The sequence below is a fragment of the Xyrauchen texanus genome, chromosome 2, assembly GCF_025860055.1.
Source record: "Xyrauchen texanus isolate HMW12.3.18 chromosome 2, RBS_HiC_50CHRs, whole genome shotgun sequence".
NCBI classification, from domain to species: domain Eukaryota; kingdom Metazoa; phylum Chordata; class Actinopteri; order Cypriniformes; family Catostomidae; genus Xyrauchen; species Xyrauchen texanus.
The window spans coordinates 23447624-23475542 of record NC_068277.1 but is presented as its reverse complement, the minus strand read 5'-3'; the positions used below and the strand labels follow the sequence as shown (position 1 = coordinate 23475542).

The 27919-nt window shown below is 40.0% G+C and overlaps 1 protein-coding gene across 1 annotated transcript; it reads right to left on the bottom strand.

Moving 5' to 3' along the window:
* Positions 1 to 315: 315 nt before the first annotated feature.
* Positions 316 to 27919, bottom strand: LOC127662124 (cytochrome P450 26B1-like). The gene is made up of 6 exons (XM_052153139.1): positions 27030 to 27919; positions 14544 to 14768; positions 10456 to 10731; positions 10155 to 10310; positions 4521 to 4802; positions 316 to 2618 (listed from the first exon to the last, which is right to left on the bottom strand). The coding sequence occupies exons 1-6, from the start codon at positions 27231 to 27233 to the stop codon at positions 2226 to 2228; spliced, it is 1536 nt and encodes a 511-aa protein (XP_052009099.1). The 5' UTR covers positions 27234 to 27919; the 3' UTR covers positions 316 to 2225.

Here is a 27919-nt window from a genome sequence, read left to right as displayed (position 1 = left end):
TCAAAAAGAGAGAGAACATATAAGATCAATTTTCAAATCATCAAACAAACCTACTGTGGTTGCCATGTGACATAAAACAATGACCCAGACCTATATGTGGTTAACAATTAAAATATGTTCAGTCATAATTAAAATATCATGTTGAAAACATATACTGATACTCTGTGTCAAAATTATCAAATAAGCTGTTATTGAGTGAAGCAAGAAAATAGGAAAAAAAAAGAAAAGGACTGAATGATTGATTTTCACATTATAGTTTATTACAAGGTTTTATAAAATTACCAAGTACATTTAAGAATCACTGTAACAAAAGGGAAAGGAGAAACATTCATATTTGAACTAAGTGAATTGTGAATTTGTAAAAAGCAATCAAATATTTGTAAAGACAAACTCAAAAATACAACAAAACAAAAAAACAGAACATGTAGCAAAGTCGCACCAAAAATAAACATACCTCGCAAGTGCTTCTGTTTATTAATATTAACTAATGCAAAGATAATAATGATAACAAAATTATAATTATTACAATAAGATAAAACCATATTAACATTTAAACACTGTTTACAATATAACTGAAATTCATTTCATTCTAAATAGAACAGTATTTACCAACAGACTTTACTTATACTAGAACTCTATTCTGAAATATAACAAAAAATAGCACATATAATAAGACTTATTACAATAATAATATTAATAGTAAGAATATGAGGATATTAGACAATGCAAATATGCTTTACCCATTGTAGGTGAAAGTTCTAAATCCCTCTTTGCACTCACAACATGAACATTTGCTCAGAAATTGCAAATCTCAACTGCAGAGAAAGGTTACTCTCTGTTAGAAAATGGCACACTGAAAGCAGCAGACATTAATTATTTTTAATTCATCCATTCATTCATTCATGAAAAAAGATCAGTGGCATATTTCATCAAAGAAAATTATTTTGCAGCCTGAGAGGAAGTGAAGGAAGAGCCCCATTGGGTTTCTCATTTCAACCAGTCCAATCAAACCTACAGCAACCAATTAAACTTACAGCAAGTCATCCACATGTAGAGTTCCTGTGGCCTTTAAGTCTCTTCAAAGGCATCACAAGAAAACTCTCTTGATTGGTGGTATATAGTAGGAGTTTTGATTCATGATTGGCCACTCAGTTCCGCCATCATCTATTGTATCTTTAGAATAATTTTTTCCTGTATTGATGCAATGCCGAGCAGCGTCCTTCTCTTTTATAGAGATCAATCGGCAATCTGCTCCATCAAATAAATAAAAAGCAACTCCCAAAGCAGCATAGTTATCACTCATTTTTAAATTTGCAGCAGGAATGAGTCCTTCATTCCCTCTATATAGCTTGTTTTGAGAGCCCAACTTTAAAACAGACACGCACAGCCAAATTAGACAGAGATTATGTCATGTGACATTGCTGTAATAAAGCACAGGTTCATTTTTTCTCATGCTCCCTTTCTATTTATATATCTTTCTTCATATTTCTTCTCTTCACACTCTCTTAAAAATAATATTATAAATTGTCACTTATGTATAGAGCATGTATAACAAGTACTGGATTAGTCTGAAAGCTTCTTCTGTACTGCTAACACACCTGAGTAATTACACAATTCTCCCATTCATTCTAGTTTACACTGCCTACTCTAACTCCTAATACCTTAGCTGAATAACAACTTGTCCATGCACACAAACACACACTCACAAACACACACTCACAGACACACAAGAAAAAACATGTAATGTATTTACATACACAGGCGCACACCAAGAACCAGAAAAACACACATACTGTATATACATATAAATGACGATTCACAATTCACACACTCAAATAAACAAAAAACGTGTAAAACACTCATACACATACATAACTTCTAATCACAAAAAAATTCAAGACTGATTCCTCCAGACCCGTCATGTGCTGGTTAAAACAGAACTGGCCATACCCTGTGACATCTACATTGGAAGATGCGTATATGACTGTCCCTTTAAACCTCCAGATCTATTTTCAAATCTTACTTGTGCTCTCCTGATGTAGCAATACGTTCAATACGTTTATATATATTTTTGTTATATTTTCTGGCATTTTCTTTACAAATGATAGACTATACATTTTTGGCAGATGAGACTGTCTTTTAGAAAAAAATTCTGATGACAAAGTCTTGATTTACCATTAGAGAGGGCAAAAAGTCTGCTCTTTCTTTTCCTCCCCCTTAATCTGTCAGACAGTGGCATCCAGCATGTCATTTGACTTGGCCATGATCTGGTTCTGGTTGGAGTCAAGGCCGAAGAATTTTACGCGAAGGCCGTCAGTGGGGTGCACCACAGGGACTGAAACCATGCGGGGGAACGTCCGAGTGGCTAACTCGAAGCGACTGCCCCCAGCGAGCTCCACGGCCAGAAGTTTGAGGAAGAGAGTGGCTAGCCGCTTGCCCAAGCAAGCGCGAACACCGCCACCAAATGGTAGGTAGTGGAAGCGGCCCTCGCGGTCCTCACTCCGCTCTGGACTGAAGCGGTCAGGGTCAAATGCCTCCACATCCTTAAACACAGCCGATGTGTCATGCGTGTCACGGATACTGTACATGACACTCCAGCCTTTGGGTACTTGCACACCCTAAGAGAGGGAGGAACAGTTGGTTAGAAGGGACTTTTAACAAGGATATGACCCAGAAACAAACTTTATGCAAGTACAGTACATGAACGCAGACTCTAGTGTTCTCTGAGTTCGAATTTTTATATTTTCCTTTTAATCACTGTCCATAATGGAGGACTCAAGCTCAGTATGGAGCTCTAAGTACTGCTCTAGACTTACTTAAATAGTAATAAATAGTAGTGAAAAAATAATATACCTGCCAGAATTTGACATTTGGCCATTTTGAAATTATTAGCATTGGCCGATTACCATTTTAACTTAACCAGTTAACAGAAGTGTTAACGGTGACGAGGAGAAGGGTGGGTCTGGACCATGAATGCACACTCCTGGCCCCCAATCGGGCTAATCAGCCGAGGAGAGGGATAAAGATGACCTGGATGCGGCAGTTCGAGAGAGAGAGAGAGAGAGAGAGAGAGAGAGAGAGAGAGAGAGACATGCAGCTGCTGTGTGTGTGTGTTTATGTTTGTGTCTTTTTGTTGAAGTTTTCATTAAATATTACTTTAATGGTTCATCTGGTTCCCGCCTCCTCCTTTCCCATTTTAACCCCCCCCCTTTACATTGGTGCCAAAACCTGCGAAGGAGGAGGGATGCGCTGTTGTGGAGTCCTCGCCACTGCCGTCCACCCAAAATAGCAGCCTGGATGCCGAGGAACGACCCCCTCCGCGAGGGGAGGAGGGGCTCGCTGCCGGCCGCCTGGAGCAGTGTAGCTACTGGCCACCAGAATGCGGAGGGGCGTTCCATCCTCCAGGAGTCAGAGGACTCACTGCTGTCCCCCAGGGAGGAGTGGGTGTCGTCTGCCAGAAGGTGGAGGAGTGGTCGAGGACCAGGCAATGGTGTGTCTGGGAACCGGCAAGCTATATTTTTTCTCTTTCTCCTCTCTTTCTCTCACTGTTGCTCCGCCTCACTCTTTCCCTCTCATGAGACCAGGTCTCGAGGAAGGTGGGGAAAGCCTGCCGTTAGTCATGGCCAGCAGGGCAATGCCCCCGGGCCATTTTAACTCACCCGTTACATTAACTTTCCCTTGTGTCAGTTTCAAAATCTAACAAAAGATTGGTCAATGGATAGAAAACAATTTCTGTTAATAAGGGGTTTACATCCTGCTTGCTAGATATTGACATCGGCCATTGAAAACCCCATAATAGTCAACCACTAATAAATGTTGTTCTAAACAAAAGTTCAGGTCCCTTCAGTCATCATGCAAGCACATATAAGCAGTAGCTTGCCTCATTCCTGTGACAATTTATTTCGGCATCTCTCCACTGCCCCTACCCCTCCTTGACTATTAGCCTTAACCTACTTTATTTAAGTAGTATTGAGGAGGGGGGCTTGGAGTTTTGGCCAAGCTGCATGCCCCATGCCCTTATGCTTGAGCCCCTCTTTTACGGACATCAAGTCAAATTTATTTACCATCAACAATCTGTTTACTATTTCCACTTTAGGGGCTAGGTGGAAATGCAAACTTGTGAAATAGACATAAAGTAGAGTTGGGATTGAGGGGGGGATTCCAGAATTGTCGCAAAAGTGAGGTAAGCAGCAGTTTATATATGCTAACACTAGTGTTGTGATTGGTCAGATTAAAGGAACACGCTCCTCGCTAACTTTTGTTTAGAACTCCCATGTTGTGCAATGAATCACCATCTGACACTGGCATTTCAGAACACAACGATGCACGAAATCAAGCTTCTAGCTAGAAGCATCTGCATTCATGTATTTGCACAGAGTGATGATATTAACAACAAATTACCAATTAGTGCAACAAAATAACATCAAAACTACAGAACGAAAACAGGTAAAAATCACTACAATGACATATTCAAGGTGTGAAGCTATGACAGTCGCTACATATCCACAACAACAACTTACATCCAACTCAAAGGTCTGTGTGGCAATGCGGTAGCCTCCAGAAACGGGGGCAAAGAGACGCAGGACTTCTTTGATCACGCAGTCAAGGTACTTGAGGCTAATGATGCTGTCCAGGCGTAGTTCTCCCTGGCACAAACAGCCATCATGGAGCAGGCCATAACTTCGCAGCTCCTCGCGCAGCTTCTCCAGGACCGCGGGGTGTCGCAGAAATTGCATGATCAGAGATGTGCTGGCGCTGGCTGTTGTGGCAAAAGCAGCAAAGATCAGCTCAATTGTGGACTCCTGAAGGGGAACAAGAAAGATTTTCATGTAATTCTAACTTCTTGTTATTGGTAAACATTTCTGGCAACTTTTACAGATGTAGAAGGATAAGGGTCCAGACACTGTGTAACTGTAAAAGCAAAGGAAAGGAAGTTTAATCATAGAGCACTACTCTACAGCCAAAGCAACTCTTGATTTACACTCACCTAAAGGATTATTAGGAACACCTGTTCAATTTCTCATTAATGCAATTATCTAATCAACCAATCACATGGCAGTTGCTTCAATGCATTTAGGGGTGTGGTCCTGGTCAAGACAATCTCCTGAACTCCAAACTGAATGTCAGAATGGGAAAGAAAGGTGATTTAAGCAATTTTGAGCGTGGCATGGTTGTTGGTGCCAGACGGGCCGGTCTGAGTATTTTGCAGTCTGCTCAGTTACTGGGATTTTCACGCACAACCATTTCTAGGGTTTACAAAGAATGGTGTGAAAAGGGAAAAACATCCAGTATGTGGCAGTCCTGTGGGCGGAAATGCCTTGTTGATGCTAGAGGTCAGAGGAGAATGGGCCGACTGATTCAAGCTGATAGAAGAGCAACTTTGCCTGAAATAACCACTCGTTACAACCGAGGTATGCAGCAAAGCATTTGTGAAGCCATATCACGCACAACCTTGAGGCGGATGGGCTACAACAGCAGGAGACCCCACCAGGTACCACTCATCTCCACTACAAATAGGAAAAAGAGGCTACAATTTGCAAGAGCTCACCAAAATTGGACAGTTGAAGACTGGAAAAATGTTGCCTGGTCTGATGAGTCTCGATTTCTGTTGAGACATTCAGATGGTAGAGTCAGAATTTGGCGTAAACAGAATGAGAACATGGATCCATCATGCCTTGTTACCACTGTGCAGGCTGGTGGTGGTGGTGTAATGGTGTGGGGGATGTTTTCTTGGCACACTTTAGGCCCCTTAGTGCCAATTGGGCATCGTTTAAATGCCACGGCCTACCTGAGCATTATTTCTGACCATGTCCATCCTTTTATGGCCACCATGTACCCATCCTCTGATGGCTACTTCCAGCAGGATAATGCACCATGTCACAAAGCTTGAATCATTTCAAATTGGTTTCTTGAACATGACAATGAGTTCACTGTACTAAAATGGCCCCCACAGTCACCAGATCGCAACCCAATAGAGCATCTTTGGGATGTGGTGGAACGGGAGCTTCGTGCCCTGGATGTGCATCCCACAAATCTCCATCAACTGCAAGATGCTATCCTATCAATATGGGCCAACATTTCTAAAGAATGCTTTCAGCACCTTGTTGAATTAATGCCACGTAGAATTAAGGCAGTTCTGAAGGCAAAAGGGGGTCAAACACAGTATTAGTATGGTGTTCCTAATAATCATTTATGTGAGTGTATGTCTAGATGAAATACTGCAATAACCCTGCAATAACTCTAATTAGCTCTAATCAATGGACAATGTTCTGACAAAGATATTTAGGTTGCTTATAGAATGCTTACATATTCCTATTGACATGATATGGAGTATGTCCCGATTAAAGGATGAGTACATGGCAAATGGCACAAACTCAGCAGTCAGCTACTGTGCTGCAATCTGAATTCTTTATTTCTTTCTCTCCCTTTTTTTCACTGAGGTTTGGCAGCCATCTTCCACAAGTCATAGGTTTTCTTTTCTCTCTCTCTTCTCTCTCCCTCCCTTTTTAAACTGCTTGCCAGTGAGTTGGTGTTGAAAGCCCCGCGAGCCACGCCTGCCTACCACTGTCTGAGGATGAGAGCAAGTGTTGTGGAGACTATGCATGTACCTCAGAAAAGAAAACTCTCTGAAACATCTCAGCTGACTGAAATAACCAAGTAACAGCTGCCAACAGGACAACATTTATTGGCTATCATCTGTGTCACAATGTCTGTCACCAAGCTGTGGTATGAGTGCGGAAAGAGAAGAAGAAATAAAGAGAGCACTCAGTGGGAAAGGTGCTTTTTAATAAAGGCACTGCATCTCAACATCAAAGTGTTAAATTCCTTTTTCCTTTAATAAGTAATCAAGTAATCACATTTGATCTCACACTAAAAACAGAAAAGTCTAATAGTAAGAGAAAGACTATGTGCGTAAATCTGTGATCAGTTTTATGGACGAGTAATATTTTTTCAGCAGACAAAAAGACACAATATCCCAGAACACACACATATCTTGCAGGTGGTTATGAAGTGAGCCACAGAGTGAACCAAAATATTGAAACATGCATGAGGATAACTTTTGTCAAATCCACAAACAAATCATCCTTGAAATGTAACTATGTTTGATGATTTAAAATTTGGTTATTTCCAAAGTTTCTTCAGTAACACAGCACATTATTTCAGAGGGACTCTATTATAGAGACACAGGTCTCCTAAATACGTAGCTACCTTCTGTGGCAGCATCCCATTTGTCATGGAACCTTTATTCCAAAGACTTTATTGTTAGCATTTTGCTAGGCTAACAACGTGAATGTTTTAAAAGCACAGGAAATTATTTGAGACAACCACGATTATTAGGCTTTCTAATTCCAATCACATTATAATGCCCAAATAAGGGAATTTTATGCAAATATCCTGTAAAAATGCCCTGAATGTTTTGTTTGTGTGGCATTTAGTTGAACTCCAAGTGTCACTGAGCCACTAGGGATGTCCAGTTTGTGAACAAATCGTTCTTTTGAACCGAATCTTTTTAGTGAATGAGTTGAACTAGTTCAACATATTGGACTGAATCATTTGAAACAGTTTGTGTCTCGAGTCAACACTGATCCACAAGTTACTCTATTTTAACCTGTCTCTCAGAAGTGCCTGACACTCAGAATTAAAATGAGCCGATATCCGGGAGTAATATGATCCTAGAACTGGTGATATCTACTTTTACCAACACTTCTTTGCAATTAACCACTCCAACTAGTTCACAAATCAGACTGAACGCTCAGTTCACAACAGTTCTCGACTCAACAGTACACTGAACTGAAAATAGCCTCTTTTGGAGGTGTCCGAAAACAGAGAGTGTAACAAATAAAACAGACTGGAAATATGTTTATGACTTGATTGCATTACCGTTTTATCAACGTATGAAGATGATCCAGTCTACAGCTCTCGAGTCCTGATCCGAGGACAGCAGTTCTCATGTCAACAGTACACTGAGTCGATCACAGCAGTTCTCGAGTCAACAGTACACTGATCCGAGGACAGCAGTTCCCGAGTCAACAGTACATTGATTCAATCACAGCAGTTTGCGAGTCACCAGTACATTGAACTGAGAATCGCCTCTTTCGGACATCAGTGAGCAGCTGATGAGCATGCGTGAACCGAGGACTTGAATGAGGGGGCGAAACTTTTCAGTGGAGAGATGTAAATAAATTGTATTATTGTGCATGCAGATTATATTTGAAGTTGTGATGAGCTGGATCATGGTTTCTGTAAAAATAAGGGTGGGTTGATTAAGACTAGTTTAATCACGTTTTATGATTTAAACGTGTAGAACACCCACGTTTGTATATCAGTATCAGAATTGGGTGCTTTAGGTGCAAAACTTTAATGTAGGATGTATTGTAAGAATACTGAATGAAACAATGATGACAATAAACACACTTGTTATTATAACTTAATTAAATAAAATGTTATAATCAGCAATTTGCCCTTACATATGGCTTTATTGAATGCGTTTGTGTGTATTCTACAACGCCGGCATATTAGCATTGTATATAGTGACATCATTACGTGATGACGTAAATGAACTAGTGAATCTGTTTTTTAAACCAGTTAATTGAAACGAATCATCCGAAAGAACCAGTTTGCGGAAAAGAATCGGATTTCCCATCACTATGAGCCGCACCACGGACATGAACCATCTCCTGACCAGAAGAGTGCGTAAAGAGCTTCTAAAGTGCCCCCCCCCCACACGTCTACTTATGCAACCTTTGATTATAGTCCCAATAAGGAAAAAAGTATAATTCAGCCAAGGACAAATTAGGAGAAACAGAATGATTAGTTAAACTTTGGAATCTTCTTGACCAAGTCGTTCGTTCTTTTGTCACGTGACAGACATATGTGCATAGTGTATACGGCTGTCACGTGACAAAAGAACGAACGACTCAGACCAGAACACTCAAGAGGTGAACTAATAATTTTTGTTTCCTGTGTGATCAATGCACAGCATATACGGCTGTCACATGACAAAAGAACGAACGACTCCGACCAGAAGATTCAAGAGGTGAACTAATAATTTCTGTTTCCTGTGTGATCAATGCATAGCGTTTACGGCTGTCACGTGACAAAAGAACAAATGACTTGGACCAAAAGAGTTGAAAGGTGAAGTAATCTTTTCTCTTTCCTGTACAGTGCCTACGCGGTTTTCACGTAACAAAGGAACAGAGGTTGCGCAATGCACATGAGTGGCCAACACAAAATGAACGAATCGTTCATGAATGACCCTTACTACTCTGAATCAGAAACAAAAGCGGGAGTTTGGCGCAAGCATCTGCTGACAGCACGCATCGACTCACTCCAAACTCCCGCGAAAATGTAAACGAACAAGTATAAACTGTGATAGTGAAACAAAGTGTTCCAGTTTCACTTTAAATGATTGTGTAATGGTAAATGTTCCTGGTTCATATACGCAGTGACACAGAAGAGACGCACGCTTACTTTATTACTGTGGACTGTTGAAATGATGAAACTAAATCTCAAAGGTTTTGCTTCATGAGAAGCACGGGCTCCTGGGTTTAATCAGAGCATTAAAATAACACGTGAAAGTGAAGAAACTTGGACAGAAATATTTTACTATTGCATAATATAACAAAATATGATATAAATATAATAATTTATATAAATATATAATGTAAAATGTGTATATGAGTTAAAAAAACAACAGTGTAAATGTATAACTGACCAAAACTGAAGTATTTTGATATTTAAAACATATGTCATGTCATTCAGAAATGTTTAAAGACTTAAAAGGAAATCACATCTCCTTATTTTATTATTAGATTTTTATGTTTCAAGTTAAATATGTAAAAATTACTTCTTAAAATGTATGAAGCACACATACAGAAAAAAGCACACCTTAAGAAATATGAAAATTATATGACAATTAATCATGAAAACCCTTAAAGGGACAACTAATTGTCATAGCGTTAAAGAGACAATTAATTGTCAAAATTGCAAATATTTGTTTGACAAATACTCGTCAGCCAAATTTCATAATCGTGACAGCGCTACATGCAAAGCTATCTAGTTTGGGAGCACACCTTTGATGTCTTAAAATGCTAGATATTCAGCTTATAAGGTTCTGGAACACAGCTACAGTGTAAAAGCGATGGTTCACTCACCTTGAGCTCCTCTGTTGTAAGCTCTGTGTTGTTTTCCTTGGCGCTCTCTAGAAGCACATCAAGAGCATCAGTATAATCTTTCCCTTGTGAGTGGAGTGGTTTCTCTCGGATAGCTTTTTCTATACTTTTCTGGAGTGAGTCTCTTGCACGAATGCCCTGCACATATGCAAAACACACATACAAAACAAATGAGTTTACCACCTCAGAGACTGCACGCTGTATAGAAAAGTATCCCCACTGAAGGACAATTAAACATCCAAATATTTAAATGTTTTATAAAAAATATATAGTGGCATTTTACCTTCCTATAACCACTAAATGGCACATCGATGGGAAGACTAAAAACATTCTCCACAAACTCCTGGAAAGTGTGGAATAGACAGTGCATCTCCTCTTCAGAGACCCGGAAACCCAGGAGCACACGCACCGCCATGTGGAAGGAGAGACGCTGGGACTCTCGGTACACATTGATAGGCTCGGGATTGGAGCTCCACACCCGCAGGGTCTCCTGAATAACCAGCTGGATCTTGGGCAGGTAGCTCTCCAAAGCCTCATGGCTGAAGACTTTTGCAAAGATCTGAGAAATAGAATTGAAAGTGTGGTGAATCTGTTGTGTTTTGACATTTAGGTTATAGTTTGCTTTGATGTGTTTCTACAGTATTTGATAGGTAATTCACTTTCTACTTCATATAATGAATGGCTAAATGCACTAGGGAACTAATGTAAATACCAAACCTAAACACAAATTACATGATAAACTGTTTTGCAATCTGTTGGTAGTCTGATAAATTGATAGGTACAATATGTGAATAAGCAGTTTTCTTGTAGCTCAAAACTAATTATTATTATTATTTTGCCAAATGCACACAAAAATATTCTAACTGACCCAGCTGAGCAGAGTGCAGAGTCTGGTTCCAAGAAACATACAATTCATGAACCTGTTCAGATTGACACTGATGGTACTATAAACAAAGCACAGCAAAGACCAGTATTACATCCAGTATAACAATATTGTATTCAACCAAACCTGTAGTGTTCCAAAAACCTTTAAATACATTTGTTGACAGAAATATGGACATTCATTTCTGAATTAAGCTTCCAACAATACAACTGACCCATAAAATCACAACCCAGCATGTCAGTGCCATTCAAACGAGAAATGCCTTTAAAATATTATCATTCAGCCACAGTCAGCTGCTATAGGACAATCTTATGTTTCTTTAAGCCTGAAGCATGGAACATTCCTTCTAATGTCCCCACTAATTTTGACCTTCTGTAACTCTTAACTGCCACTCACCTACAGTACCTCCACTCTCTCTCTCTCTCTCTCTCTCTCTCTCAATATGTGTGTGATGTTCTGAGAGAGAGTTTCCCTCTGCATCAGCAGTAAGAGTAAAAGGGGTAGGTAAGATTTTCCTGGCCACAGAGATGCAGTTCTAATGTGCCTCAGTTGTACTGGTTTAAGTGAAATAGCATCCATCTGCCAGTGCTGTCGACTAACAATAGAAGTTTTATATGCCACCTCACTTCAAACAGCATGGCTCTGCCTCTCTTTTCCACAGTGGTAAAGGGAAGGAGGGTGGAGACTCACATTTCCTCCTCCTGTCTCGCTCTGTCCTTCTCTTTCCTCACTTCTGACTTTGTCCCACCAAGGCCTATTTCTTTGTGTCTCCTTTCCTCCCTGTTGCTCTGCAGTGTGTAGAGTCATGCTGACCAGACTCATTTCTTCCTCTCTAACTCTATAACTAGTTTAACTCTTGTTCAATTTCTGTTAGTGTATCATTTAGTCACCCTTCCTACATACTTAAATCTTTAGGCGATCCCTATAATTGTTAATTGTCACAACAGTAAAGGAAAAATAGAATAGAGAAAAGAGAAAATGACAAAGAACCCAGTATAGCTGATCACCAGAATCTGTTATGTTTTGTATGCTGGCCTACAACATGGTTGGTGTTCCAAAAAAAGCTTTTTGACTAGCTTAACCAACAAGGCTTTGACGAGCTTCATGAGCTACATTTTTTTAGTGAGCAACATGCTATGTTGGTCCAAAGCTAGTCCAGCACCTAACCAGCATAAACCAGTCTAGACCAGCATGGTTACTGCATGCTGGTTAAGCTGGTCTTTTCAATTAAAGTGCTCTATGCTACGTCTGCCTAATCCACTTTCTACCAACACTTTGTTTGTTTTCCGGTGCCTTTCTCCCTGTCTATGTCTGCATGTTCAGTGATCTGTCAACTCCACTACATCACTTATATCTGATGTGTGTGTAGACATGTTTACGTCACACATCTCTGTTCGCTTCTACCCATGAAATAATATATGCAATACAGCACTATATTTAAATTGCTTATTGGTTTGGGTTCTGAGTGGATTTATTTTATTGAAGGTTACTGTTTTCTTTTGGGGAGACTGAAGTCTTTGCTTACTGGACAGACATCAGTCAAGCTCTGCTAATGCCAGTTATACAGGACTCTGAACACTACTGGGAAAAAAACAGCTGTCTGTCTTCATTACAAAACGTGACTTCTTGTACTGCTCTTTCCACATACATACGTATACACACACACACATACACACTTCCACAAAGCCTTTTAAATCTCCCCCACCCTAATAATTTCCATATGTCTTAAATTATATGAAACTGCTCAAAGCTGCTGGTTTGACCAGAATGTAAAGACCTCTTTATTCTTTATTCTTCCCCCACCCAGCCATTCACTTTCTATACACTTCTCTCTACTTTCCCAATTTCCCTCTCTTTCTTTCTCTCTCTCTGCCCCACTGACAAACACAGAATCTCTCTTTCAAAGAGTGAGAGCTCTTTGAGCAGACTTTAAAAACCTGTGCCCTCTACTGGCCAACCTTGTAAATTCAACACCTCGCCAAATCCACTGTTTGATAGGCCTATCACTCTCTGACTGCTTAACAAATGTCTGGTTTTAGTGCATCTAATGTTACTCAAAGAACTGCTGTGCATCACAGTGAGCAACACACAGATACATTTTTCAAGCTTTTAATTGGAATTCCATTAATAGAAAAACCACAAACATAAGATTTATTTCTTGGTACATAAAATGCTAGTACGTTTATAATTTATCAATTTCTTGCACTCTACGATGTGACAATTTAAAGCAATTGTCTTCAAAGGGACACTATGCAGTGGAATCCCTTCTTTGATATTAATTGTAACCTGATGTCCTAGAGGGTTTAGGGGTGTTAGAAGGCTTGCTGATGTTATTGTTGAGATTGATGTTCAATTAAACACCTCTGGCACATGGCAATTCTCATGTCGCTTTGTCAAGGGAAGGAAGGATTTGAGTCAGTACTCAGGAAGTAAGTTTAATCATTACGCAGTCTGTAAGTTAATAAGGAGAAAAATCTGTAAGGATGAACAGGTGACTACTACTAGAAGATTTATCTTTGAACTACTTCCATATGTTTAAGGTATGTTTCTTTAAAGCTGATGTGTGTATTTTTTATTTATTTTTTTAATTCTTTCTGATATTCCATCTTATGTTGATGTCACTGAAAACTAACACAGTGGCTCTGTGTCACTATCAAAATATTCCTTTGTTATTTGAATGACCCATTCTGACATAAACATTTGTTTGACCAATAGAAGACAGGGGGACCTTTTTTAGAATCAGTTTGAAAACATTCCGTTTGATAACCCTAGTGGCGCAGAATTTACAAATTTTATCTTAACCTGCTTAGCCCATCTTAACCTGAAAGTGAGGATTTCTAATATGCGGTATACATGTTGGAAATCCCTGCATATTCCAATATGCGGTGCTTAATGTGGTACATCTCCATAGAGGCTGAGGAACAAATGAAAATACACTTTTGCTTTTAGTGTGCAAAGCAGGACATTGGAATCTGCCTGAAGGAGGTCCATAAGGCAGTCTTTGTGCTGAATAATTAGCAGTCATTAGGGGGTTTGCGTGAGGCCCTGGACCTGGAGGATTAACCGGACTGATTACACTCCACTGACCCCTCAATGGGGCAGGTGTGCAGGGTGAAACTCAAGCCTCCAAGAGACTGAAGAGAACTGGGGTCCACAAAAAAGCTATTTTGACAGTCCTCTTACTATCTTGTTTCATTCACTCCATCTCTCTTTATTCCTGTCTGTTTTATCCTTCTTCCAATCTTTTGTCCTCTAATCCAGAATGTTGTTTCTCACCACTGTCTTTCTGCTGGCATTCGTAATGCATAGAAATGGTACTAGCCATTAAGACATAAGTTAGCTTCCCACATAAGGGATTTGTGTGCTTATATATGTGGATCTGTGAGTGTTGAAATAAAACTGCACTTGAGCAGTTTTCAAATAAGTGTGTGTTTAAATATGTATATTTGTGTGCATGTAATATGTGCACAACAGCGTATGAACCTTACCTTTCTCCTTTTGCGGTGGATGTCCCCTATGGAGTTGGCCAGGCTGTTGGGACCAAGTAGAGTACTGGTACTTTGGGGCCAGTCCACAGTGACCAGGCTGTGCTCTCCCATCAGGACTTTGCGCACATTCTCAGCCCCTGTGACACGGATCAGTGGCCGCCCGAGCAGGTGAGTCTTGAATACGTTCCCATACTTCTGCCTTCTCGAAGCATGGAACCCTGCACCCTGTAAAAGACAAAAAGGTATGGAATGACGGAACACATTTTGACACACTGTGCTTTTAAATATTATATAATAAACATAAACATAAACAATGTTTGAGCAGCAGTTTTTCATAAAGGATTCTATTTATGTAGCAGGGGAACTCCAAGAACTCCCCCCGCAATAGTTTTTTTGCGGCAATAGTTATACACACTACAGAGAAAACAGAGCAGTGCACCTAAGTGCAGCAAGCAGCACATGTAGATTATTTATTTAATTAAATCGCAGCCCTTAGCGGTTTAATAATCACATATGCTGATTTCAATTTTAGAAGTTATTTTGTTTTACACTCTCTTTTTATTGCATCACATTAATTTCTGACTGCATGCTCGCAACTTAATCATAATCTAAAGAGTAAAATATGTTTGTTTTTGTTCTGTATTTTTGCTGTGCTGCTGGAAATTCGGCAGCAGCATGGTGCCGCTGTTCAACAGCAGTGCAGAAAAAACTGTTGAGCAGACTTAATAGAAAATTGTTTAACTGCCAATTACACTAGCATTGTATTGAAGTATCATATTAGCTAAAGGGATCGCTCAGCATAAATTAATACATTTTATGATAGCTCCAACAATTTATTAGCCTTAAGTTTCGTGATATCTTCTTAAACAGTGGTTCTCCCCCGGGGGGGGGGGGGCGCGGACACTCTCCCGGGGGGGCGCGAGTAGGCTAAGATGGAAGGGAAAAAAACTGAAAAAAAAAAAAATTGGGGGCACATTTTTTTTATCACTAAACTACTGTCATAAAAAGTTATAGTTTTGTATATACATAACTCCTGAATAAAAATTAAAATGTGTTTGGACTGATTTAAAAAAAAAAGTTTTGAACAAATTTGATTGGTTTGTCGATAGTGAGCACAAATGCAGGTGATAAGCATAAGTTGTTTCATTAAGCGAGTCATTGAGTCGTTCATTCAAACGATTCGTTCAAACGGCCGATTCATCAAGAATGAGACAGATGTTTGTGAATGGGTCATTAAATCTTTGACTCAACCGATTCGTTCACAACACTGAATCATTCGAAACACGATTGAGTATTGCTGTGAGATGCACTATGGCTATGCTGTGATCTTTGTTTGGATTCATCGGATCTATTTTCGCTGCTAAAATAGACCAAAACAGTCATTATTTCGTCTAAAATGTAAGTGACTTAATATTATTAACTTGTTTGTTGAACTGTCATATGAAATCAGTGTCACATTTTCAATCGTGAGGTGATGGTAAATTAAGTGATGGTCAATTGTCAGCTCTCTTGGTCGTCAGGTCGGTGTGATGTATGTTGCTGAACTGTATTCAAATGTTATAAATATAAAAACACCACATTTTGAAATTTAACTGCAGTATGTCAATTTAGTTTATTTGTGTGTGCTGCGCTCATAGACTTTAGAAAACGGCGCTCATTTGTTTGATTTCAACCTGTCTTTGCAAGGCCGCGAAACTCATATTTTGCTCCTTGCAGACAAAGTGCACGCCTTCACACAAAAACTAGACCTCTGGCATGGCCGCATCAGTCGAGGGAACTGCGACATGTTCCCCAGCCTTGCAGACCTTATCACTGATGCAGGCACGTCACACGATTTCTCCTCCCTATTTCAATCAGCGTCTGAGCACCTGTCAGCAATGAGAAAACAATTTGCGACGTACTTTAAAGAGGATTATCGTTCTTTTGCGTGGGTTCGAGATCCGTTTGTGTGCACAGCAAACTAGCTACCAATTGATATGCAGGAACAGCTTATTGAGCTGAAGAGTGACAGTAGACTGAAGGAACTCTTTAGCTCCTGCCCTCTTTCGTCATTCTGGGCAGCATTGATGCAGGAATACCCTGAACTCTGTGACGTCGCCTTGAAGATTCTCCTTCCTTTCGCGTCAGCATATTTGTGTGAGGCAGGATTCTCAAAAATGACTGCATTCAAAACGAAATACCGCAATCGTGTACAAATCGAGGATGATTTGAGGCTATGTTTATCAAACATTGAGCCAAGAATTGAAGATCTTTGCAAGGCAAAGCAGGCTCAGGTCTCACATTAACATCACCTACCAGCAAGCTTCTGTAAAATATGCAGATGATGCCTACTATTAGGCCTAGTAATAATAACAATAATAAAGCATAAATTAATATCAGAGGTCTGGTGCCAATTCCCAATTATAGCAATAGCCTAGTAATGATAATAGGCCTACTGATGATGATAATAATAATAATAATAATAATAATAATAATAATAATAATAATGCCTGCAAGCTCACATTAGAAGTCTGGTGCTACCGCCAATTATAATAATAATAATAATAATAATAATAATAATAATAACAATAATAAAGCATGGGGCGGGGCGGGGGGCACTGGGGCCCCAACTGCAATGAACCAGCTTTGGGGGGGCCCAGCTTGCAAAAGGTTGAGAACCCCTGTCCTAAAACATTCAATGAACAGGAAGCACACATGATTGCCCTTGATATTGTAGGCTAAGGGGCTTTTGGTGAACTCAACTGGATATTACAGATGTGATGAGGTGTTAGGGCTAATAAGTATTTGGAATGAAGGGTGTTAACCATTTTGGATTAGCCCACTTGTTTGTTTTTATTTTGTAAGCGTATAAGGATCCCGTTGACAGAATTCTTTATGCAAGTGGGTTAGATTTAGCGATTAGCGACGACGTGGCTCAGGCTTAGCTTTTGGGATCACACTGAGAGAAGTGATCTAATGAGCAAATAAGTGCGGTCATTGGCTCGAAGAAGACATTTGTTTTGTAAAAGAATATCTGAATGTGCTAATAAGTGAGGAATCTAGTGCATTCTGCTAACATTCATCTCTGTTCGACACCTTTACCTCTAGGATTCAAGAACAGTCATAGGGATCTGGCACGTGCACACATAGACATCAAAGGGGGCTTGAGCACCTGCCCTTTTTCTTCCTCGAGAGAAAGTGCCTTTTTTTCTGGGGTGCTTTTTTTTTCTTTTTTTAAATAAATGAATATACATATATCTATTGTGTGGAGGTGAGTGGTGATGAACAAAAACTAAGCTACCAGTGCCTCGACTTTACAGCTAATTAGCCAAAAGACAAAAGACAAATATAGTTAACTTGTGTCTTGTATGACTCATGAGTAACTAGCTAATGTAATAAGTTTGCTAAGGCAATATATCATGGCCATATAGGCTAATGTTTTGTACTTAATGGAGGCACTACAGGTGAATACAATAAAATGCGTGTCTAATAACATCATCACAATCGCCACATTGAAAGGCAAATTAGGTGTTATCTAATTAAAATGTGCTAATTTGTATATATTTGACCAATTTATTTTTTTATAAATAATTATGAGAAGTGCCCTTTTTTCCACTTGAGCCCCTGCCCCCCTCAAAATGTCTGTGCACGTCCCTGATAGTGATCACCCCAAATATCTGAATGGGAAGTGTAAAGGTTTACAGCAACAGCCAGGCAACACTCTGGCTTTCTCAGGGCATGAGACATGAACCTGAATGGTATCTGATGGTGGAATGGCCATATGTTACGCCATAATTATGTAAAACAATAAATTGTAGAGAAAATTTAAACAATTAAATGCATTATTTTACACTTAACATTAATCCTACTGTGAAATGTATTTATATTACATATAATGCACATTAAAGTGCACAGTTATAAACATGAAAAAGGCTCTTAGCTCTGGAGTGAGTTGCTCTGTATAACATACAGTAACTGCCTGTAGCCCTTGAGACCTCTGCTGAGCACATGAATATGACCTGTAACTTCTCATCCTCACACACACAAACGTACACATACTGATCCCATGAAAGGAAGTGGTATTAGAGCCCCCCACACCAATATTTGTGATCAGTGTCATCAAGCAGACTCCAACATTCACACTCATATTGGGGGGATGAGATTAGAAGCATGCAAGACTTGTTTCCTGTTTGTTTGACTGAGAGAAACTGGTCTTAATACACTTTTATTCAGTATGTGTGGACACATGTGCAGATGTAGTTTAAAATACTTTTTAGAGGGCTGTTCCACCCATTTTAGGGAACTTGTGGCCAAGGTTTGGGTTACTCACCTCAATATGTAAACAAACAGACACAAGTTAATGAATGAAGTCTTGCCAGCAAGTTACATAATAACGCTTAGCATACATATGTTGCCAATCGTCTGTAAAGAGTGCATCATCTGCTCTCTAAATCTTATGTTTAAAATATCTACTAAACATCAGATTAATTGTTGTTCTAACATCTGACAGCTTTTATAGACATTGCACATTGTAGATGAGCAAATGTTCTAAAAATGACATCTTCTGGATAAAAACTTACACATCTAATAGATGTCTGGGTGATGGATGAATCAGGGGATACACATTAACACTTTAGACAAGGTCAAACAAAAGGGGATTAGGTCTCACTTTCTCAACTGCCAAAGTTATCACAGATCTGGCTGAAAATGTGGCAATATATTGTGCAGTGGTGGACAACTGAAACCATATTTCACACTTGTTTTTCACACTTTTCTTTCTCAGTTTACAACATTTTCAGGCAGGTGCATGTTCAAAGTATTTTTTGGTTCTTTATCAGGAGGAGGTTAATGAAGTCCTAATTTCAGCATAATACCTGAACAATCTGAGCTTCAGAAAACAAATGGATTGTATTCTGAGAAATAAAAAAGGACAGGAAACCCTCTCTACCCCTAAAACAGTATGACCAGAGTTTCCCCCAAATCATTGGTGGCTGTGGCCAAACAGAATTTAGCCAGATGTTAGACTGGGGGAAAAGCCACTGCGTGGACAGTGTGTTGGCTAAAATAAATCGTCACTGGCCAGCTTACAGCAAGTCTATACTTAAAGAGATTGAGGATTTCACATATCAGGTGAGATTGAGGGCAAGAGGTAATGCTGACACGAACAACTACACACACACACACACACACACACACACACACACACACACATATCCCAAAGCATGCATGGGAACAGGGGCGGGGAAAAAATTTACCATCTTTCACCACATGGTGAGAACTGAGTGTGTTATGATGGATGAGCATTGAGTCAGAGTGTGTGTGTGTGTGTGTGTGCAGGTTTAAGTGGTTTACGAGGACTTTTTTTAGGCTATAAACTGGTAATTACAAGGGTATTACCCTATAAATGTGGTTTATGAGGACATTTTAATTCAAATCACTTAAGAAACATACTAAAAAATGTTTTATTGAAAATGGAAAAAAAGCAAAAAGTTTGTTGTGAGGGTTAGATTTAGGGGTAGGGTTAGGGGATATAATCTATAGTTTGTACAGTGTAAAAAGTATGTATATGGAGAGTCCTCATAATGATAGCTGCACCAACACGCGTGCATGTGTGCGTGCGTGCGCGTACGTGCGTGCGTGCATGTGTGTGCGTGTGTGTGCATGTGTGTGCGTGTTCTCACATCTCAGCAGTGGGACCAGTCAGCATTAGAGAAAGGAACAGTTTTCAACCTGATAGGCCTTGGACAAGGTTGTATTTCACACATGCCCAACATAAGGGCACTTTCTTTCTCTGTTGATTTCTGTGTGTAAACACACTCATGCACAAGCAAACTTGTAATTTGTATTATATTATATTTGTTTATCATCTTTGTTCTGTCATATACTCCCTTTAGACAATTTATGTTTTGACATCACTTGTAACCTGCATGAACTTAGGGTGTTTAATAATTCTGGGAACAAGAACATCCATTTTAAACACCACTTGCTGTCCAGACCAGGTCTCTTTTCCCCTTCTCCAGGAGAGTATTAGACAAATGCAGTGAAGCTGTGCAATGTATGGTCACACACTACATTACCAAAAATACATATACATTTCACACATCTACATGTGTGTATTTACACAAATGTAGGGCCCAACAGTTCCCTCTTGAACAAGTTCACACAGTAGGGCAGCCAAAAGCAGTCCAGTCCTGAAGTGTGCAGTACAAGATCAAGTGAGTGCAAAAGACAAAGGAGAGAGCAGTTAAAAGATGGGGAATTGTATAGAGAGTAAGAAGTGATTGACAGTGAGGTGAGCATAAGAAAATTGTGAGAAAAACTAGCTGGGCTGGAAATAGCAGAACAGGTCATGATGCAAAATGTGGAGACAAACTCGCTGGGCGTCGTTGCACATATGTCATTTGGCTAGAAGGTGATAAATGTCCTCCCTCATTTCACGAGGCCACAGAAGCTCAGACGTGCAGTGAACAAAAATAAAACAAAAAACCCAAAAGGGTCACTGACGCACAAAAGCTCCACACACCCTGGAAAAGCAATGAGGTAATAATCTGCAGCTTGTTCGCACTGTCAAACCCACACACATGGTTGAAGGTGCGTTCGTTCACTTCTGCACGCAAACATAGTGATGCACGGGCACAGTTATTGTTACTTCATTGGTCCAAACGCCAAGTGAAATCGGCTGTCACTCAAAATCTTTTGGTTTTGAATGAAGGCAGACTGAGTTCAAGAACTCTGTTAGACAGTGAGGTTAGATGATCTTCTGCGATAAGACAAAATAGATTTCTGTAGTCATTTGGACAGCAAAACATGTCAGCTGTAGCTATATGACAATAATATGGGCAAAGCGCTTGCAGCTGAGAGGGCTTTTGTTGTGTTTCTACCTGACATATTTATTCTGTCAAACCATAAACTTTTGAGTTTTGCTCAAGACAATGAAATTATGGCAGAAGTGGCAGCTGAGGAAGACATAGCAGACATGATAAACTGGATGTGTTTGGAACGTGTGGAATTAAAAGAGATGTGTTGAGTAAACAGATGTTTAGATGTTAATTTTCAAACATCTATGAGATTTATGTGTGTTTGAGTGTGTTTGAGTGTGTTTAGTTCTGTGATTTTTTTAAATTTGTCTCAACCTAACATAAAACAGTGCATGCCTGTTCTCTGCCATGGCGTCTGGTCTGGTGGTTTAAGGGTTAACTCGCCACGTTCAATAGTTTCTTTTATTTTGAAAATAAATTTATCAGATATTTTACAAGGAGGCGCAATAAAGAGGACCACTTTTTTTCCACTGGCCCATTGCACACAGAGTGTGCAGGACTAAAAATATAAATTTCTGTGTAAATTGGACACCAGTCGAGCCTCCCGCTACATAAATGTAGCCTTTGTGTGGCAGTGGAAATGTTATACAAATGACCCCTTTATTAAAACCACACAAAAAAACTTTTAATTATATTTATTCAGATCAGCTACGGCTGACCTGAAAACGGGGATGCTAAGCAAGGGAGCGGTGGTGCAATTTCATATGCAATTTGAATCACCTCAATGTGTTTCTTGAGCATATGACTGCCATAAAGAAAGACAGGAAGAAAAGAAAGATAGATGGAGCAGAGGGATTTAAAAAAAGTGTAAAGCAAGTTTTAGTTGGCACAGGAGAGGGCTCCATCATTATCCTGAACCTTGTCTGTGTGTCCTTGTGTGTGTGTGCGTGCGTGTGTGTGTGTGTGTGTGTGTGTGTGTGTGTGTGTGTGTGTGGCTTAGTCTAGTGGCTGCTATGTTTATTGGTTCAGAATGGGCAGGTAACTGTGCAGGGGGAGTTCTCTGTGTGCTGACCCACAGTCTCAGCGTAACTCAAGATAATATGTCCATTTACTGAAATAGCCAGTTGGAATCTCTCAGGATGTGTGCATTGGCCAGTCTCCATTGGGGTATAGGCGGCATTTCTGCAGAGGAGAACATAAACAGAGAGAGGGGAAAGGGAGCCGAAGCAGTTGGAGCTGAGGTCCCATTATTTTGCCATCAATCACCCTTTGGAGATGCTGCACTTTGTTGCCAAAGAGGGTGAATTAATTAATGATTGTGGTACTGGGTGCTAATGGGTCATTGGAAAAGGGCACATGGCTATGCAAAAATTAAACAACTTATGGTGTAAAGCAATTCAGTGAGCATCAGGTTGCAATCGCCATAAGAGAGAAATGATTATGCTCGGTGCTGCTGAATCAATGCCAAAGCCCACGAGACAAGAGCAAAGAACCTAAATGTGGGCAAACAAGGCCAAGCTGAGAGAATGGGCTCCCCTTTGACCTGGAAACACTTTGTGGAGAGAGATTATGGTTGTTCAGTGCAGTGTGAGTGCTCACCCTGGGGACCCCCTTTTCCTCTTTTTTCTATCCTTCTACCTTCCTCCTCCTCCCACTACTGCTGCCAAGCCCCCCTCACTCCTACAGACAAGAGGCTGTTTGAGGGGTTGCTGGTGCGTTCCAAAGGTGAAAAGGGGGCCACACCATGCTGGTGCCAGTCATGCCCGTTTCATGCTTGCTAATCCTGACAAGCCCCAGGAGAGAGCGAGAGAGAGGAGATACTGGAAGACTATTCTTAAATCCCCAGGTCTGTATAGGCCATGCTCTCTGGAATTCTGATCAGAGCCCCAAGCCCTGTACCCTTTGCCCTAGGGAGTGGATGTGTATAAGGGGGGTTTCTTACCCCCCAGAGGGTGGCTTTATTGCCACCCAGACAGAAGAAATCTGGGTCAAGGTTAGGGAGGGTTGCCCACTGCATGAGATGTGCCCTCAAAAACTGATCTGTGGCATGATAACTTCACATGTTAGACAGAGTTTTCTGATATATATTCATACAATATCAAGGAATTATCACTACACTTGTAAATTAATGCATGACTCATAAAGTGATTCATATATTTATAAGAACGGTTTGCTTATACAGGTGCATTTGAGTGTGAATTAGTCCATGTGTCCAAGTGTTTGCATATATGTGTTTTGTGATTATCTTAAATTTATATTTAATGTTCAGTCTGATCTCACCAGTATCCACTACACTGTAATGTTCAAGCAATTGACCAAAAAAGTAAAGATTATCATAAAGTAATTGCACTGGTTTGGTCACAGATAATTTTGAGTTCTACAGTGCATCCGGAAAGTATTCACTACGTTTCACTTTTTCCACATTTTGTTATGTTACAGCCTTATTCCAAAATTGATTAAATTCATTATTTTCCTCAATTCTACAAACAATACCAATAATGACAACGTGAAAGATGTTTGTTTGAAATCTTTGTAAATTTATTAAAATTAATAAACGACAAAAATCACATGTACATAAGTATTCACAATCTTTGCTTAATACTTTGTCGAAGCACCTTTGGCACCAATTACAGCCACAAGTCTTTCTGAGTATGATGATACAAGCTTGGCACACCTATTTTTGGGCAGTTTCTCCCATTCTTCTTTGCAGGATCGCTCAAGCTCCATCAGGTTGGATGGGGAGCGTCGGTGCACAGCCATTTTCAGATCTATCCAGAGATGTTCAATCGGGTTCAAGTCTGGCCACTCCTTTGTTATCTTGGCTGTGTGCTTAGGGTCGTTGTTCTGTTGGAAGATGAACCTGATGTCCAGAGCGCTCTGGAGCAGGTTTTCATCAAGGATGTCTCTGTACATTACTGCATTCATCTTTCCCTCGATCCTGACTAATCTCCCAGTTCCTGCTGCTGAAAAACATCCCCAAAGCATGATGCTGCCACCACCATGCTTCACTGTAGGGATGTATTCATCAGGTGATGAGCGGTGCCGCTTACCTCTCAGGCCAAAGAGTTAAATCTTTGTTTCATCAGACCAGAGAATTTTGTTTCTAGTGGTCTGAGAGTCCTTCAGGTGCCTTTTGGCAAACTCCAGGTGAGCTGTCATGTGCCTTTTACTGAGGAGTGGCTTCCGTCTGGCCACTCTAACATACAGGCCTGATTGGTGGAGTGCTGCAGAGATGGTTGTTCTTCTGGAAGGTTTTCCTCTCTCCACAGAGAAATGCTGGAGCTCTATCAGAGTGACCATCGGGTTCTTGGTCACCTCCCTGACTAAGGCCCTTCTCCCCCAATCGCTCAGTTTGGCCAGGCGGCCAGCTGTAGGAAGAGTCCTGGTGGTTCCAAACTTCTTCCATTTACGGATGATGGAGGCCATTGTGCTCATTGGGACCTTCAACGCTGCAGACATTTTCTGTACCCCTCCCCAGATCTGTGCTTTGATATAATCCTGTCTCAGAGGTCTACAGACAATTCCTTGGAGTTCATGGCTTGGTTTGTGCTCTGACATGCACTGTGGGACCTTATAGAGTCAGGTGTGTGCCTTTCCAAATCATGTCCAATCAACTGAATTTACCACAGGTGGACTCCAATCAAGTTGTAGAAACATCAAGGATGATCAGTGGAAACAGGATGCACCTGAGCTCAATTTTGAGTGTCATGGCAAAGGCTGTGAATACTTATGTTCATGTGATTTGTTTTATTTTTTATAAATTTACAAAGATTTCAAACAAACTTCTTTCACGTTGTCCTTATGGGGTATTGTTTATAGAATTTTGTTGAAAATAATGAATTTAATCAATTTTGGAATAAGGCTGTAACATAACAAAATGTGGAAAAAGTGAAGCGCTGTGAATACTTTCCGGATGCACTGTATATGGATATTCCAGCCAAAACTTAGAAAAAGCATGTTCACTCAAGAGATTTTTGTGGTGAACTGAAACATCATTGTAATATTTGGGTTCATAGACAGACCAAAGGCATCCTAATATATCAATGCCACTTATGGAGAAAGAAAGAAAGAAAGAAAGAAAGAAAGAAAGAAAGAAAGAAAGAAAGAAAGAAAGAAAGAAAGAAAGAAAGAAAGAAAGGGGAAAAAACCTTATGGACTAAGAGATTTTCAAAAAAAAATGTAATGTGGGATAATTTATTTTTTGCATAACACCATCATAAATAATTATTAATAATAATTATTAGAATTTACCATAATACTAACTAAAATGTAACAATGAGCCAATCGCTCCATGCACAGCACATATAGCAACACTAAGACATACGACACGCGTTTGTTTATAAAAAGATTCGACTGATTGCATAAAGGTGTGGCAGAAACCACAAGTGACCGCAAATATGTGAAGTCCTTTAATCTGTCAATCAAACACCTGACTCACTTTTGGATTCCCCTGTTCTGTTGAGATTGGAGTCTCAAGAATACAGACTGAGAGATGTGGACTACAAAATGGACAAACCGACTGGGATAACAGGGTCTTAAATGCATCAAGTATACACAGATAGTTGAAAATCGATGCATGAACAATAAAGTGCAAGTTTGAACGGTAGCTTTCAGTCAACCTTCCGTCCTGGCGCAAGCTATAGGTTATCGCTTAAAAAAATATGAAGTCACAGAAGTTTGGGGGGATATTTTTATAGACAGTGCGCCAACTATAAGGAATTTCTATTCTGGATTTCCAAAAAGTTTGGAGAATCTATTCCTGACCAGATAATTTGATCTGTGCACCACTCAGAACAGGACTTTCCTCCCAACTGAATTTTAGCAAAGAGGGTAAAAGCAACCCACTCCAGCTACTGCAAGTCAATGCCCCAGGGACATATCAGTGTGCACCACTGATTTAATATGGAAAGAATTCCTTATACATGTATTCACGATGTGTCATTTTTATTTACTAAATGAAATGGCTTTTTATTGTGTCTACGGTTTAGGTTCATCCAATAAAATTAGCTTTTTAAAATGTCACATAATTTTCAGTTTTTCAGTGTGCTTCCTTCACGCGATCTTATTTTCTACTATTCTAATTAAGCCATATGACTTGACTTACCAAGAAAGATATCACAAAGACCCCCCACATGTCCAATACGCACACTCGCTCTCAGGCTATTATGACAGAACTGCACGGTATCACCAGCACTGTAAGTCACGCGGGTTTTTCCAGGGGAACTTGCGCGCGTAATTACACGTAAGCTCAATGAAAGCGCGATCAATCTCACCCGCGCACTTCTCGTTTACGCGCTCTGACAAGTTCACTGGCGGTGCACTCTTGCGCATCAGAAGCCAATGACTAGAATATTTCTGGAACAGCGCGCTCCACTCTTGGCAGTCGCAAACAAGTTGTTCCACGTGGCTTGATAACTGTCTTTATGAAACAAACCTGTTGACTATATCTAAAATAGACCACTTATAAACACCATGGAAATATGGCACGAGTAAAATAGGACACTTGGGAATAACTAGCTAGCAAATAGTTCTCTTTTTAAAGCGCAATATTGCACACGATCAAACACGTGCTAAAAGCATTAGTGGACGTTATCCTCTTTAAGTTCGTTTAATAAACCAGTTAGCTGCATGGAGACTATGCAGTGAACGGACGGACCCGCGGTGCCTGGCGCACGCGACACCAATGCGACTGGAAACTTGGAAAGCAAAGATGTCTAAGATGAGATGTATTGAGAGACGGCGCGCTTACCTGAAAGAACCAGTGGCATGTTTCTCCAATGATGGGGAACCCCATGGAGCCCTTAGGCATGGGCAACTTGCAGCTCTTGTCCCGTGTTGCAGTCCATCTCAGCTGCCAGAGCTGCTGGGATACGGCCAGAAGAAGTGCCATAGACACTAAACACGCAGCCAGCGTCACCAGCGCCGAGACAAGGTCAAAACTGTCGAAGAGCATGACTGTGAACGCCCGGGGACTTGTTTCAAATATCTCGTTGAAGTTAGGAGCACTACAGTGGTTCGTCTTTTCAGGAGTTTTGAGGAGTTTACTGTGTTGTGATTTGCTACAATTATTCTGAAAAAAAAAAAACAGCTCAAGCAGATTTTTAAAATAAGTTTTTCTCACTGAAAATTAACGCACCAGTTCTGCAAGGAACAGTAGGCTAAATTAATAAACTGACTTTATTTATTTTTTTTTAATTAACTGAATGATGGATATTATAAATCGAGGTTAAATGTTGACTTATCATTTTAGAGGATGCAAATCGGTGCCACTGACATCGTGATTTTTTTTGGAAATGTATAAATGTGGCCTGAATTTATCAAAGTTTAGTTTAGCTAAATCTAGTTTAGAAATGAGCTATTATTTTTAGATACTGTTTTTATGTATTTATTTATTTTTATCTCCTACAGAAAAAAAAACTTAAACCTATAATATCTTTAGATGCACTAAAACCAAGTAAAGGTCAAAAGAAAGTCGTAGAAATAAATGAGAGATATAATCCTCCGAAGTTGGATGCCTATGAGCAGTAAAAATCTTCAGATGACTGAAGTGCGTCTCGCTAGCCCGTTTTCTGAAGCGCTTTCACTACTTCTCGCTTTCGTTCTCGCTCGACCTCTCTCTCTTCAAACACAGTTTCTCAA

What these genes read in the sequence shown, in the direction of transcription:
- LOC127662124 (XM_052153139.1), bottom strand. Translation starts at nt 27,233, where the DNA reads ATGCTCTTCGACAGTTTTGACCTTGTCTCGGCGCTGGTGACGCTGGCT. An exon ending in CATTTAGTGGTTATAGGAAG is followed by an intron (nt 10,311 to 10,455) that starts GTAAAATGCCAC and finishes GCATATGTGCAG; the next exon opens with GGCATTCGTGCAAGAGACTC. An exon ending in TTACAACAGAGGAGCTCAAG is followed by an intron (nt 4,803 to 10,154) that starts GTGAGTGAACCA and finishes GTTCCCCTTCAG; the next exon opens with GAGTCCACAATTGAGCTGAT.